This window comes from Chelonia mydas, chromosome 9 (assembly GCF_015237465.2).
Source record: "Chelonia mydas isolate rCheMyd1 chromosome 9, rCheMyd1.pri.v2, whole genome shotgun sequence".
Taxonomy (NCBI): domain Eukaryota; kingdom Metazoa; phylum Chordata; order Testudines; family Cheloniidae; genus Chelonia; species Chelonia mydas.
The window spans coordinates 66,180,737-66,194,489 of NC_057855.1; the positions used below are offsets into that span (position 1 = coordinate 66,180,737).

The following is a 13,753-nucleotide window of genomic DNA, read 5'->3' on the forward strand; positions in this document are numbered from 1 at the left end:
GGTGGAAAGGTCACGCAATCAATCATTATCTTACTCACAAAAGACATTATAGGACTTGACTTCATCCTTCTGTCATGATTCAGAGCTAACACACAATGTGGGCAAAATCCCCCTCTCAACAGATACACTAGATGGACCTCTCCAGGGATTTTGACTTTTAACCTATACATTGCCAAAGGTTATTCAGTTACTAAACTGGTATTTTTCTTCATAATCACAAACTGGGCTGACAAATATCAATAATGGTTTATACCACAGCTATACAAACGCCATTGACCTTCTGTGTTATGCGTATACATATACAGAAGAAAAGCTTTATCACAAAAGTAGATGGAACTTGCATACCTAACACTGCTTTCAAAATAACTAAGGAAACTCTTGGATTTCAACAGTCATTTTTAATTACTAATTTATTTGGATGGTTCAATACAAACCTATCTATGGGTTACTATCAAGATTCATAATCATAGCACCTAAGGACTGGTAAGATTTTCCAAAATTAACTACATATTCATCATCCTATAAAGGCACAAAACATTTTGACATCAGTTGCTATTTATAAATTGGCTCATTCTACTCAGAGAATATGTCCATCGTACATGATACTGTATACTTGAGAATCCTGAAGCAGTGCAAATGTGGTTTTCAGGGTGACAGAGGAAAGCAAACTTTGTAATAGTGGATTTTTTTATTTATGTATTTAAAATTTACTAAGACAATCATCTCCTCCCCAATTTAGTGATACTCCAACTGGTTGAGAAACGTTGAAGGTATCTTGCCATCAGCACCTTTCTGAATATTGGTAAGAAGTCAGGTAAAGTTCTTGTTAAGTGAGCGATCCAGATACCCATTCCAAGGATTCTCTTTCAGTTAAGGCTAAAAAGTCACAACAGACGCTAAGTTCTTCAAACCTGTATGAGCACAACCCCGGCCTGTTCTCTGCAACAGTGGCTGCACTGAAATCACTTCATGCCTTTCATATATCTTATTTTCTTCTTAGGCATTTGCTCTGAAATCCCAATCCAGCACTTTAGACAAAATTGCTAAGCTATGAACCAGCTGTTTTTATATTTCCATGCCCTGTATTTCAAAGACTTAAAAAAATTCCCAAACCAGTATTGCATGTCTTGGGTCAAAGAGCAAGTCTGCATATAAAGTAGAAATTAGCTATATTAGCAATGGCTAACAACACTGAGCAGATGAGCTTCTACATATATTTAATCCTAAAACCCATCTTACGGTACTGTATAATACTTATCACAGTATCTAAAGCAGTAGTTGTGACAGACATGAATCTGCCATGTAATAATTTAGAAATAGTGATCTATAATTTTCTCAATACTGCATGTGACCTGGTCAGTGAGATAGCCACCATACATTGGGATACTGGGGCTTCGCTGCACAAACTTATTTGTCTAGCTTAACACGGGGCTGTTGGGGAAATCAACAGGAAAGCAACACATGACTAAATAAGCAGCCTCCCAAAGAAACATTTTGGCAATAAAAAGAAAATGGGGTAAGCTATTAGTTTCAAGGATCCTACATCCTGTCTTCAATGAAGGTGCAAGCTTTGTTTTGCCAATGCTGAGAGCTAACTGTGCAAGGCCTGGTCTAAGAATTGGAGAATTACACCATTCCACCATAAGAGAGGAGTACTCAAGGCCTGAAACCTAACTGGCAGTACAAATGTATACACAAGAAGAGGTCAGAAGTGCACTTTGCCTAGAAATTGTGACAGAGTGCTAAAAGGTTTCAGAGTAGCAGCCGTATTAGTCTGTATCCGCAAAAAGAAAAGGAGTACTTGTAGCACCTTAGAGACGAACGAATTTATTTGTATTTTCTATGGATAAAGAAAGCGAGAAGTGTGATTAATAGAACGTCAAACATGTAATGAAAAATGGAAATAGACTTTTTGCATACGGCAGGTATGTAATTCACTAACTTCTAAAATTTAGTTGTTACTTGAGGGTTGTTCAGGGAACCAGCTGGTCCTTGAAAAACAGAGTAGACCATAATTTTTAATGGAAAGCTCTCTCCTAATGGACTTAACCCACTGTGGCCAGCAAGCAAGCATGAACACAACTATAGCAGCAAAGGAATGGCCAGGGATTACATGATCTATTATGGATCTACCACCGCCCTTCCAATTATGACTAAGGCTACACTTTAGTCATGGGTATTTTTAGTAAAAGTCATGGACAGGTCACGGGCAGTAAACAAAAATTCACGGCCCGTGACCTGTCTATGACTTGTACTATCTACCCCTAACTAAAACTTGGACCAGGGGGCCATGAGTGCTCTGGGGTTGTGGTCCGGGGTCACCGCGGGTGCTGCGGGGTAGGCAGACAGCGGCGTGTGCCCTGGGACCCTTGCTGGTACTTGGAGGAGGGGTCCGGGAAGCAGCCTGGGACCCCCACTGGTGCTGGGGGGGGGGGGGCGGGGGGGGGGAAGAGGGGAGGCTGGCAGGCTCCCTACCCAGCTCTGCATGTTCCTGCAGTTCCTAGGGGGAGGCAAGACCAAAGGGGTTCCAAGCACTTGCTCCCGCCATGAGCTCCAGCTCCACAGCTCCCATTGTCTGGGAACAGCAGCCAATAGGAGCTGCAGGGCTGGAATCTGTGGGCAGGGCAGTGCTCAGAGCCCCCAGGCCGCCCAACCTAAGAGCTGCAAGGACAAACCTGCCACTTCCGGGCAGCCTCCCCAAGGTAAACACCACCGTGCACCCCAACTCCCTGCCCCAGCCCTGAGCCCTCTCAAACACGCAAACTGCCCCAATGGCAGCCAATGCAGCTGGCTCTGAGCTGCTCAGGGCAGCCCTGGAACCAACCACACCGACCACTGCAGCTGTCACAGAGGTCACAGAAAGTCACGGAATCCGTGACTTCCGTGACAGACATGCAGCCTTAATTATGACTAGATGAACATTTTACAAATTTAAACAAGAAATGAATTTCTAATGTAAGAAACAAGCAAGCAGATGGGAGGGACAGGGACCGACAGGCATCATTTATTCACAATGAAGAGTAAAAAGGGCACAACTGTTTTTCCTTTTTCCAGATTAAATTAGTATATGAAAGAGGTGAGCAAGTCGAAGGTTCTGGGATTTTCTTTCCCCAACTTTGCAATGTGTGTTGGTCCATACAAGAGTCTAGAGGTTTAAAACGCCTCTTAATTTTTTTCTATAATCTCTAGAGAAAGAAGATGTTTATACAACTATGTCTGTGATATAGTGGATAAGGCATTGGACAGCCACTCTGGAGACCTTGGTTCTATTCCTGGCTCAGCCACTGGCCTCCTGATAAGTAACTTCACATGTCTGTGCCTCAGATTTCCCATCTGTAATATGGGAAGAAGGAGCCGCACCTCCTTTGTAAAGTGCTTTGAGATCTACTGATGAGAAGTGTTATATAAAAAGTATTATTATTCTAAGCATTAAAGAACTAGAACCACATTTCACACACAAATAAAATATTGTGTGCCTTTATATGGTGCTCAGACCTTGAAGTCTTTACTTAGCCAATACAGCCATTGACCTCAATTAACTATCTCTATATAAAAAAGGAGACTCAGATTTCTAACACAAGTGAACCACTAGCATTCATTCTAGCTAATCATCTAACATTTCTTTTGAAGTTATTTTATTTTTAAACATGCAAACAAAAAATTGTTTTCAGCATATCTGTTGGTAGATAGGAGATATACCATGCCAAAATCCAAAAACAGCCAGTAATACTACGGTCAACATTTCCCAGAATTTTTCAAGACTGCCTTTATTACTGAGAATGTTAATAAAGCAGTGTCTAACACAACCAATTAATTATTTTATGTCTGCAAGGCTCTTCAAATATTTCTACTGAACTGAAGTCTTCTTGACTTGGTATTCATAGATTCTAACTGCTGGAAAATAATTTCCACTGAGTTTGTCTTCCTAATTACCCCGACAATAAATTTTTCTTTTATTGAAATATAAAAAGGCACAAATTTACATAGCAAAACAATTAAGAGATGTTAAAACCGTTGAGCTGATTTCATTTTGTTACCATTTTTGATTATATTTAGACATCTGACAATTAGATCATGTTCAAGATACAGCAAACCCACCTGCAACTGCAAAGCTTCATGGTTCTCCAATCCTTCCACAACTGGAGAAAAACGTTCTCTGTTATTTCTCTCAGCTGCAGTCGTTATAGCTCCTAAAAGTTTGTCCAGACTGTGAGAGAGAGAGAGAGAGAGAGAGAGAGAGGAATTCATACGCAGTACCACAGAGCTTACCTACTTTCAGTCTTCCCCTTTCCATATCCATCTAATCACTTGCAAACCACACAAGAATGTAATAAACTGTACATTAGATATTCCACATCGGGTGTTAAAATAAAAGCTTCAAATAACTTCAGAATGCCTAGGCTACTTCAAAATGAAAATTCAATCACAATATCTGGGAAATCTGTTAAGAGTTTTGTTTTGTTTTTTAATAGTCTTCTTGATTAAAAGTCAATTGTACAAGTTCAGAGAAAAAGTTAATATTTTGCATCCTTTGCCACTTAAGTAGTAGTGTCACCTTTGACTGGACACCAGCAACAACACTGGATATGTACATATGTTGCTTGTTATTTAGCTGTTCATGATGACCCATCTAAACCAAAATACGTTGTTATTTATGAGACTCAGGCCCTTCCCATATAATTATTTGATAAGGGACCTATCAAAGGCATTTTAAAAATTAAGAGCAAATTATTGGGTCCATTTGGTCACCTTTATCTACTCTCTCATTAATTTTTGCAAGTATTCTAACAGGTTAAAAACATATAATTTACTGCCATACAAACCATAATGGTTTGACCCATATGTACGCAGGAGCTCTTCTACTCTATTCACACATTGCCTGTCAATTTCTCTGGAACTGAGAACTGGCTCACCAGCCAATAAACTCAGCGTCTCTATCATGGCAATTTTAAGTTTTGCAGCACATAGGGACTTTCCATGGTTTTCACTCACACATGAAATGCTGTATATTGCAATACAAGCAAACTATTCAACAGCTGAAACATGTCATGATCCGGATAAACTCAAGTGTTGATTATAAAGAACCATGGACTGAAAATCTGTTTTACCCAAAAATCATTTTGACTCCCTTAGTAAATGGGGTCAGTGTCAATATTTTAGTATGAAGGATATAATTCCAATATATAAACTATTCCAACATACTTCTCAAAATATTGATTCTGTCCATTTAAGTAGGTAATGCATTTCTTTTCACCTCAACTAAAAACAGTATAACAGAAGAGGAAAAGTATCCGGGGGTAGCCGTCATAGTCTGTATCCACAAAAAAAAGGAGTCCAATGGCACCTTAAAGACTAAGATTTATTTGGGCATAAGCTGTCGTGAGTAAAAAAACCACTTCTTCAGATTCATGGAGAGAACATTACAGATGCAGGCATTATATACTGACACATGCAGAGAAGAGAGTTACCTCACAAGTGGAGAACCAGTGTTGACAGGGCCAATTCGATCAGGGTGGATGTAGTCCACCCCCAATAACAGATGAGGAGGTGTCAATTCCAGGAGAAACAAAGCTGCTTTTGTAATGAGCCAGCCACTCCCAGGCCCTATTCAAGCCCAAATTAATGTTGTTAAATTTGCAAATGAATTTCAGTTCTGCAGTTTCTCTTTGAAGTCTGTTTCTGAAGTTTTTTTGTTCAAGTATAGCTACTTGTAAATCTGTTATAGAATGTCCAGGAAGATTGAAGTGTTCTCCTACTGGCTTTTGTATGTTACCGTTCCTGATGTCCGATTTGTGTCCATTTATTCTTTTACGTAGGGACTGTCCGGTTTGGCCAATGTACATGGCAGAGGGGCACTGGTGGCACATGATGGCATATATAACATTAGTAGACGTGAAGGTGAATGGGCCCCTGATGGTGTGACTGATGGTTGGGTCCTCTGACGGAGGTAGAGTAGATATGGGGACAGAGTAGGCAATGAGGCTTGCTACAGGGATTGGTTCCTGGGTTAGTGTTTCTGTGGTGTTGTGTGCAGTTGCTGGTTACTGAAGACACTTTTCAGATAAATGACTTAACACTGGCCATGAGTTTACCCCATTTTATACTACTCCAGAAGAAAGTAGAGAGTAACAAAATAACCTATAACATGTAAAATTAATCTGAACATTTGCTATCACCTTCTCATGCCAAAATAACGCAGGAATAGATGAAAGGGAATAACTCAAGTTAGTTATTTTCTCAAAGCCCTACATACAATAAGTATCTCAAACATATTACTTACATATTTTCCTCTCCAACAATACAAATAGCAGAAAGTATTTTTACTGTTTCCGTCATCATGTTTGGTTGCTTTGGATCAATTGCTCTTGCTAGTAATAAAAGGCTTCTTTCATCTCCTAGAATCCTTTGCAACCCGTACTTTAAAAAGAGAGAGACAACAATGAGTTCTTCATGAAAAGGTTATTCCTCCCCCTCAGACTCATAAAGCCTGGGTATCCAAGATGGGGCATAAAAAGTATTTTTTTCAAGTATTTTCACTTAAATGGGAAACTTGCTTCAGCACACTATCAGCTTTATTGCTTGTGGACCAAAATCATCTTTTAAACTATAATCTTCTTCCTGAAAAAGACAAATCTTACTAATTCAGATATGCTGAAGTATAATAGGTATCTCAATAAAGAGGTTCCATCACTTTATTCCCCCACCTACATCCAACGACTGAATCTTTCATCAATACATTCAGCTACGTAACATCAATAAAGCTAATTAACAATAATAAATTGCTACATTTAGCATGAAACTGTAAGGTGAACACCAGTAATGGAATACTTTGCAGTTTGTTATGAGAGATTAAAAGTCACAAATCATCTAATAATGCAACTTTCAAAAAACAGCTCACACAAGTAAAACTCTTCATGGACACGAATCTTTGAAACAAACTTTGGTTACATTCCACTTTAACTGGTTAACATCTGGGAACATAATTCCAGTGTATTCCCTTAAAAGTAGTACCTATTTTTAAGTTTGGAAATAGCAACTACTAGAAACTTCAATTACACACATTAGCACATATTAAGAGAAAATAGGTATAATTTATGTCTGTGATTGAAGACAATATCTGAGTGTAGTCCAACTTCATCTGCATGTACAAACAAGCTGTATCTAAAATTAACAGCTTAAATCATTCTGTTTACCAGAATGTAAAATCTCGAAACAGGTTTAAAAAAAACATGTTCTTCCTCAAGATGCAGAGCATCCAGAACGTGTTTTGTGGTCAATGGGGGCTGCAAGTTCAGCTCCTCTGAAAACCTAAACCTGTGTTTATCATGCTAAGCATAGAACTAGGTGATTAAATTTGGACATCCATTTCTGAATATAATGGTTGAATGACTATATCATCTGTCTTATGAATATTAAATATTTCTCTACTCTCTCATATAGTTCTGGCTTCTATTTCTACAGTTTAAAGAATATCACGAAGTTCACTACAATCTGCTTGCCAAATGTAGCATTGACATTTCTTACAGAAAAAAATATAATGTTCATTGTCACTCCCAAATTCATGATGTTTTTTTAATATATTAAAATTAAACATTTTAGTCCAAGAAAAAAGCTGATCCCATAAATTATATATTTTGATTTCTACTACTCCATACCAACAGAGCACCCAACCAAGACTCTAGGTAGCCTTCATAATATCTTAAAAACAAACCAACTCTGCCCATTACCCCAAGATCACAGTATCTTAGAAATAATGGCATCATTAATGTTAACTCCCTGTAAATAATCCCTACCATAGTTCTTCCTCCCCCTTCACCCATCTCTTAACAGGCTAGAGAAAAGAGAAGAGCCTTGAGGCACCATGTTCCTGTTAAACTCCACATATTAGGAAGAAAAAATTGGGGGAGAACTTTTTTATTATTATTTCCATTCTACAGAAGCATTATGAATATTTCCCTAACAAGCAAATTAAATTTGGTCCATAGCACACCATGGTACTTGCAAATATATGCTTCTACCTCCACTGGTGCATTCAATAGAATTCAACATAATTGTGACTGAAACATCATTTTAACTCACTGAAGATACATGAACTGGACACTCAAGTCTGTACTGCACCCTTATCCCTGATTCACTAATGCAGGACTTAAATATCCATTACTCTGAATTTCTCACTTTTGACAAAGAAGCATGACTAAAAGAAAAGAAGTGAAAATATCACTAATAGATGCAATAATGTTAAACTTAATTATTGCGCTTAGCTCTTTAACAGGCAGGCATGATCAAAGCACCTAAAACTAAACAAAAATATTTCTTACCTTATTATTCATAAATGCTTTGAGGCATTGAATAAGCTTATGTTGATTCTTCTTGTCAATACTTTCTTGCCTTGAAAGAAAAACCAACAGATTTAACTAAGGTCAAAACCTTAATAGCAGTTTCCATCTCCCATCCCAATGTTTTGGGTTCTTACTGTTTCTTGTCCAGAAGCCTTTCCAGTACATCCAACAAAAGCCCAAGACCTTCATGTCCAAAATTGTTGACCCAGCTGTGGGAAGAGTAAAATATACATGTTAATTTATTCATTTTTTATTTCATTTGACCAAATGTGCAACTATTCTCCGATATGATTTGTCCCGTGTTCCCAATATATTTTATAAATGACCAAGAAATTAGTTAAAATCTGTTTTAATGTATTGATATCGAACCCCTGAATTTGGGTGACTGACTCTGGCTAGCTTTGAGCATGACTAATAAAATTTCTCCACTTATAGAATACAAATCCAGTGCTGACATTTGGGAAACTGCTTCACATATTTAACAGCACAACAAACTAGGGAAATGTGGTTTAGATTAAATTAGTATAAGGTGGGTGCAGCAACAGGTTCAGTTATCAGTGGTTCACTGTCAAACTTGGACAATGTATCTAGTTGGGTCCCTAGGGATCTGTCTTGGGTCTGGTACTATACGATATTTTCATTATTCTCCATTCCATTATCCAACTCATTATGCTTATAAAATTTGCAGATGATGTCAAACTGGGAGGGGCTTCTAGCACTTTGGAAAACAGGATTAGAATTCAAAATGACCTTGACAAATTAGAGAATTGCTCAAAAATTAATAAAATGAAATTCAAGAAAGGTAAGAACAAAAATACTGCTGTTAGGAAGGAAAAGACATGCATAACTACAAAATGGAGAATAACTAGTATGGTGTAGTACTGTAATGCTGAAAATGAATCTGGGGATTATTGTGGTTCACAAGCTGAGTAAGAGCCAACAATGTAAATGCAAAAAGGTCTAATATTTTGGGGTGTAGTAGCAGGAATGTTGTATGTAAAGAAATGAGGTAATTGCCCCGCTCTATTTGGCACCAGTGAGGCCTCAACTGGAGCACTGTGTCCCCCTGTGGGAGTTACACTTTAGGAAAGATGGGGACAAACTGAAGGGCAGTTCAGAGGAGAGCCACAAAAACGATACAACGTTTAAAAACCTGACTTAAAAGGAAAGATTAAAAATACTGAGCATGTTTTATCTTGAGAGAAGACGACTGAGTGAGGACCTGTTAAGTGTTGTAATAAAAGATGCCGATCGATTGTTCTCCAGGTCCACCAATGGTAGGACCACAAGTGATCAGTTTAATGTGCAACAAAAGATATGTAAGATAGCTACTAGGGAAAACTTTCTACCCATAAGGACAGTTAAGTACTGGAACAGGTTACCAAAGATGGTTGTAGACTCTCCTCATTGGAGGGGATTAAGGGAAGGTCCTGCTTCAGGATGACCCCTCATGATCGCTTGTTCCAGTCCTCTGTTTCTATCGTGTTTCTAAATCACCATGACAGCAACTGCACTGGTTTGTGCTTCCTATCTCAAGCTATTTCTACACTACGCAGCTTTTAGCAATAGGGATGTGTCACGACAGCTGTGCCGCTAAAAGGTGCACAGTGTAGCCACTGTTTGTCAGCTCTCCTGCCAACAAAACACTTCCACCCTCAACGAGCGACGTTAGCGTTGTTAGTAGGAGGGCACTCCTGCGGACAAAGAGCTGTTCACACTAGCGCTTGCCATTGGCAAAAATTGTGTCTTTGGGGGGTGGGAGGTGTTTTTAACGTGGCTGAAAGACAAAAGTTTTGTCGTTCAGTTACCAGTGTAGACATAACCTCCGTCTTGTCACTGAGGACAGAGTTTCCACAAGGGCTCGGCACTTACAATAGGCATCGGATTTTCCAAAGAGCTCAGCTCCCATTTAGGCACAAAATTAAGTGACCAGATTTAAAAATAGTCGTACACATTGGGTGCTGAACTCTTACAAAAATTTGGCCATAAATCTTACAAAAGCAAACTCTACACCTCTACCCCGATATAATGCAACCCGATATAATGCGGGTTCGCATACAATGTGGTAAAGCTCCGACACGCTGCTCTAAGCAGCGTGTTAAGGGGGCCAGGCCGGGGGACTGGATAAGGGGCAAAGGGTCTCAGGGGCGGTCAGGGGCTCCCAACTCACCAGGGTCTGGGAGGGAGGAACTGTGGGGGGGCACTTTTGGGGGCCCCACAGTCCCAGAGTGGCCGGGGGGATTAGCGGGGGACCGGGAGCAGCCTGCTCTGCTTCCCTCGCCCCAGTCACAGCCATGTCACTCGGGGGAAGGGATCCCCACCACACTCACAGGCAGCAGCGGAAGCGGAGCAGCCCGGCCCCAGCCCACTCCACTCCGCCAGCTCCCAGCCGCAGGGCTCCGCTTCCCACCGCAGGTGAATGCGGGACCTTTCCCCAACCTCCCACGCCCCGCAGAGACACAGCTGGGGCCAGGGCAAGGAAACCAGGGGGGAGGGGCCGCATCGCTCTGCTTCCTGCCGCCGGTGAGTGCAGAGGACGTCCTTTCCTCAACCTCCCCGCACTCAGCAGCGGCGGGAAGCGGAGCAGTCCGGCCCCAGCCCGCTCCACTCCACCAGCTCCCAGCTGCAGCGCTCCGCTTCCCACCGCCGGTGAGTACAGGGAGGCGTCCTTTCCCCAACCTCCCCACACTCACCAGCAGCGGGAAGAGGAGCGCCACAGCTGGGAGGTGGCGGAGTGGAGCAGGTTGGGGCCACATTGCTCCGCTTCCCGCCGCTGCCAGTGAGTGCCTGTCAGGGGGCGGGAGGTGTGGATAGGGGTCAGAGTGTTGGATCATATTAAAGAAGTTCTGTATTAAAATCACAAATGAGTTTGATTCCCCACAGTTTAAATTCCAGGGTATTACTAATTAAGAGGTCTCTTGTTTTTTGGTACTGTTTCTCTCCCTCTGTGTGTGAAACTTGCAAGCTGCTAATTGTGTTAGTACATTCTAAGACAGAGTTTGTTCTCAAAGCAATTCTTTGTAACAACAACTACTCACACAGAGAGACACTCAAAGCAAGTTTCAGAGTAACAGCCGTGTTAGTCTGTATTCGCAAAAAGATAAGGAGGACTTGTGGCACCTTAGAGACTAACCAATTTATTTGAGCATGAGCTTTCGTGAGCTACAGCTCACTTCATCGGATGCATACTGTGGAAATCGCAGAAGACATTATATACACAGACACCATGAAACAATACCTCCTTCCATCCCACTCTCCTGCTGGTAATAGCTTATCTAAAGTGATCATCAAGTTGGGCCATTTCCAGCACAAATCCAGGTTTTCTCACCCTCCGCCCTCCCACAAACAAACTCACTCTCTTGCTGGTAATAGCCCATCCAAAGTGACCACTGTCTTCACAATGCGTATGACAATCAAGGTGGGCCATTTCCTGCAGAAATCCAGGTTCTCTCACCCTTTCACCCCCCTCCAAAAACCACACACACAAACTCACTCTCCTGCTGGTAATAGCCTATCCAACGTGACCACTCTCCTTACAAAGCAATACTCTAACAACAGAAACAGCACCCAGAGACACCCCGCCCTTTTGTTGTATTCATTTCGCTTTGTTAACAGTTGTGATTAAAATAGAGATAGAGGATGTATGTGGATGGATGTTTGGTGTGGATAATAACTGAATGATCAGGGAGGTGCCAGTCTAAGAATCCAGTGTCCATCGGCTGAAGAAGGCGTCAAGTGGAAATAACAAGAGGACCCCCGGAGAGCAGACTGGAATCCACCCAACAGCCTCAAGAATGGGAGAACCAAAGAACAAGATAACATCTGGCAGCACGGAGGAATGTGATGTCAGTAATGTGACATCAGCTGATTGATTCAGCAACAGCATGATGAAGCAATTCCCATAGACTGGCATAGGAAGAAATTCCTATAAAAATGGACTGTGGAAAGTGAGAACTTTGGGGTCTGGTTCTGCAAACCAACTTCCAGGAGCATCAGATGTGCATCTGACAAGGCCTGCTCCCTCCTCATGTCCAGGCCACCTGGCCAGTGGCTTGGCATGAGCAACTCTAAGGCTGATAACTATGGTAACAACCTTGCAGAACCTGGGTGTGTGTGTGTGTGTGTATATGAATGAATGTATGAATAAATATGAGATTGAACGGAATGTTATAGCTATAACTAAGTGCTTACCATGATTCTGTGTTCATAATAAATGTGGTATTTTGCCTTTTCCCCTTTAATAAGATCCTGCTGGTTGTTCTTTTATTGGTATAACAGGAGCAGTCAGGGGACAGGGAGCAAGGGAGTGGAGTCCTGGGGGTGATTAGGAATGGGGGTCTCTGGAGGGGCGGTCAGGGAACAAGAAACGGGGAGGGCCAAAGCAAGTTCGATATAACGCCGTCTCACCTATAACATGGTGAGATTTTTTTTGTCGTCTCCCAAGGACCGCATTACATTGGGGTACAGGTGTATATGCTCAATACTTTTGAAAATCTAGCCCTAAATGACACAACAGACATGGCCAAGAATGCAGCGTAGGCAAAGACCCTTCCTTTAAGAGCTTTTTCTTCTCTCTCTTTTCTTTTTTTTATATAAAAAAACACCACCAGGAAAAACCGAGATTTCTCATTTTACCAGTTTAAACGCAAATTTTTCAAGTGCTGTAACTCCTTAGTCCACGCTTCCCTCCCACAGAGCCCTCTCCACGTGGTGCAGAACTACGCACCTGTTCCAAGGGGAAGCCAAGAGGGTAACTACCAGTTGGTGGCTGCTGCAGCTGGCACAGTAGGGCAAGATAGGCAGGGAGCCTCGTCCCAGCAACTGACACACGCCAAAGAGAGCGGAAGCCTGCACCCCGGTGAGTACTGGTTCCCATCTACTTCCCCTCCCCTTCAGTGAGGCCACAGGACACAGAGCCATATCCACTCCTCCCACAAGAGTGCCAAGCACCCTCATCCTCATGGGGCACCCTCTGCCTACGACCCCCCCATAAGGTACCACTTCCGCATGAGAGAAACCCTCATCCTCATGGAGCACCCCCAGGAGTACCAGGCACCATGTTCATGCAAAAGACATGAACCCCTCCTCTCTGCCCTCCAGGAGTTCTGGAGCCAGGAAGGGGCACCCTTCCATTTCCCCAGCACACAGTGTTCGCAGAGCAGGGAAGAAGGTGGTATCAGCCCCCTAAGTTCTTGTGGTTCTGTCATCCTCAGTGCCAGGCACCACTCCTTACCATGGGGCACCCCCTCTTGCCCTCTGCTCTCTGAGAGTGCTGGGCACCCCATGACCACCTTGGTCCCAGAGTATCAGGAACCCCCAGAAGCCCCCCTTCTACAGAGCTGAGGAGCACATGGCATGGTGAGGAAAGTAGTGGCTCTGTCTCTCAGTGCATCAGTGGGAGCAGGGTTAGGTGC

The 13,753-nt window shown here is 42.0% G+C and overlaps 1 protein-coding gene across 10 annotated transcripts in view; it reads right to left on the reverse strand.

The window, feature by feature from the left end:
- DIAPH2 (diaphanous related formin 2) overlaps positions 1-13,753 on the reverse strand; it is an 811,416-nt gene that overhangs the window by 636,822 nt on the left and 160,841 nt on the right. For all 10 annotated transcript variants that reach the window (XM_037908252.2, XM_037908255.2, XM_043522784.1 and 7 more), the window contains 4 exons: positions 8,474-8,548; positions 8,319-8,388; positions 6,281-6,417; positions 4,099-4,207 (listed from right to left, as the gene is read on the reverse strand). In XM_037908252.2, the coding sequence (XP_037764180.1) occupies positions 4,099-4,207; positions 6,281-6,417; positions 8,319-8,388; positions 8,474-8,548 (391 nt within the window). The remainder of the gene's footprint in view (positions 1-4,098; positions 4,208-6,280; positions 6,418-8,318; positions 8,389-8,473; positions 8,549-13,753) is intronic.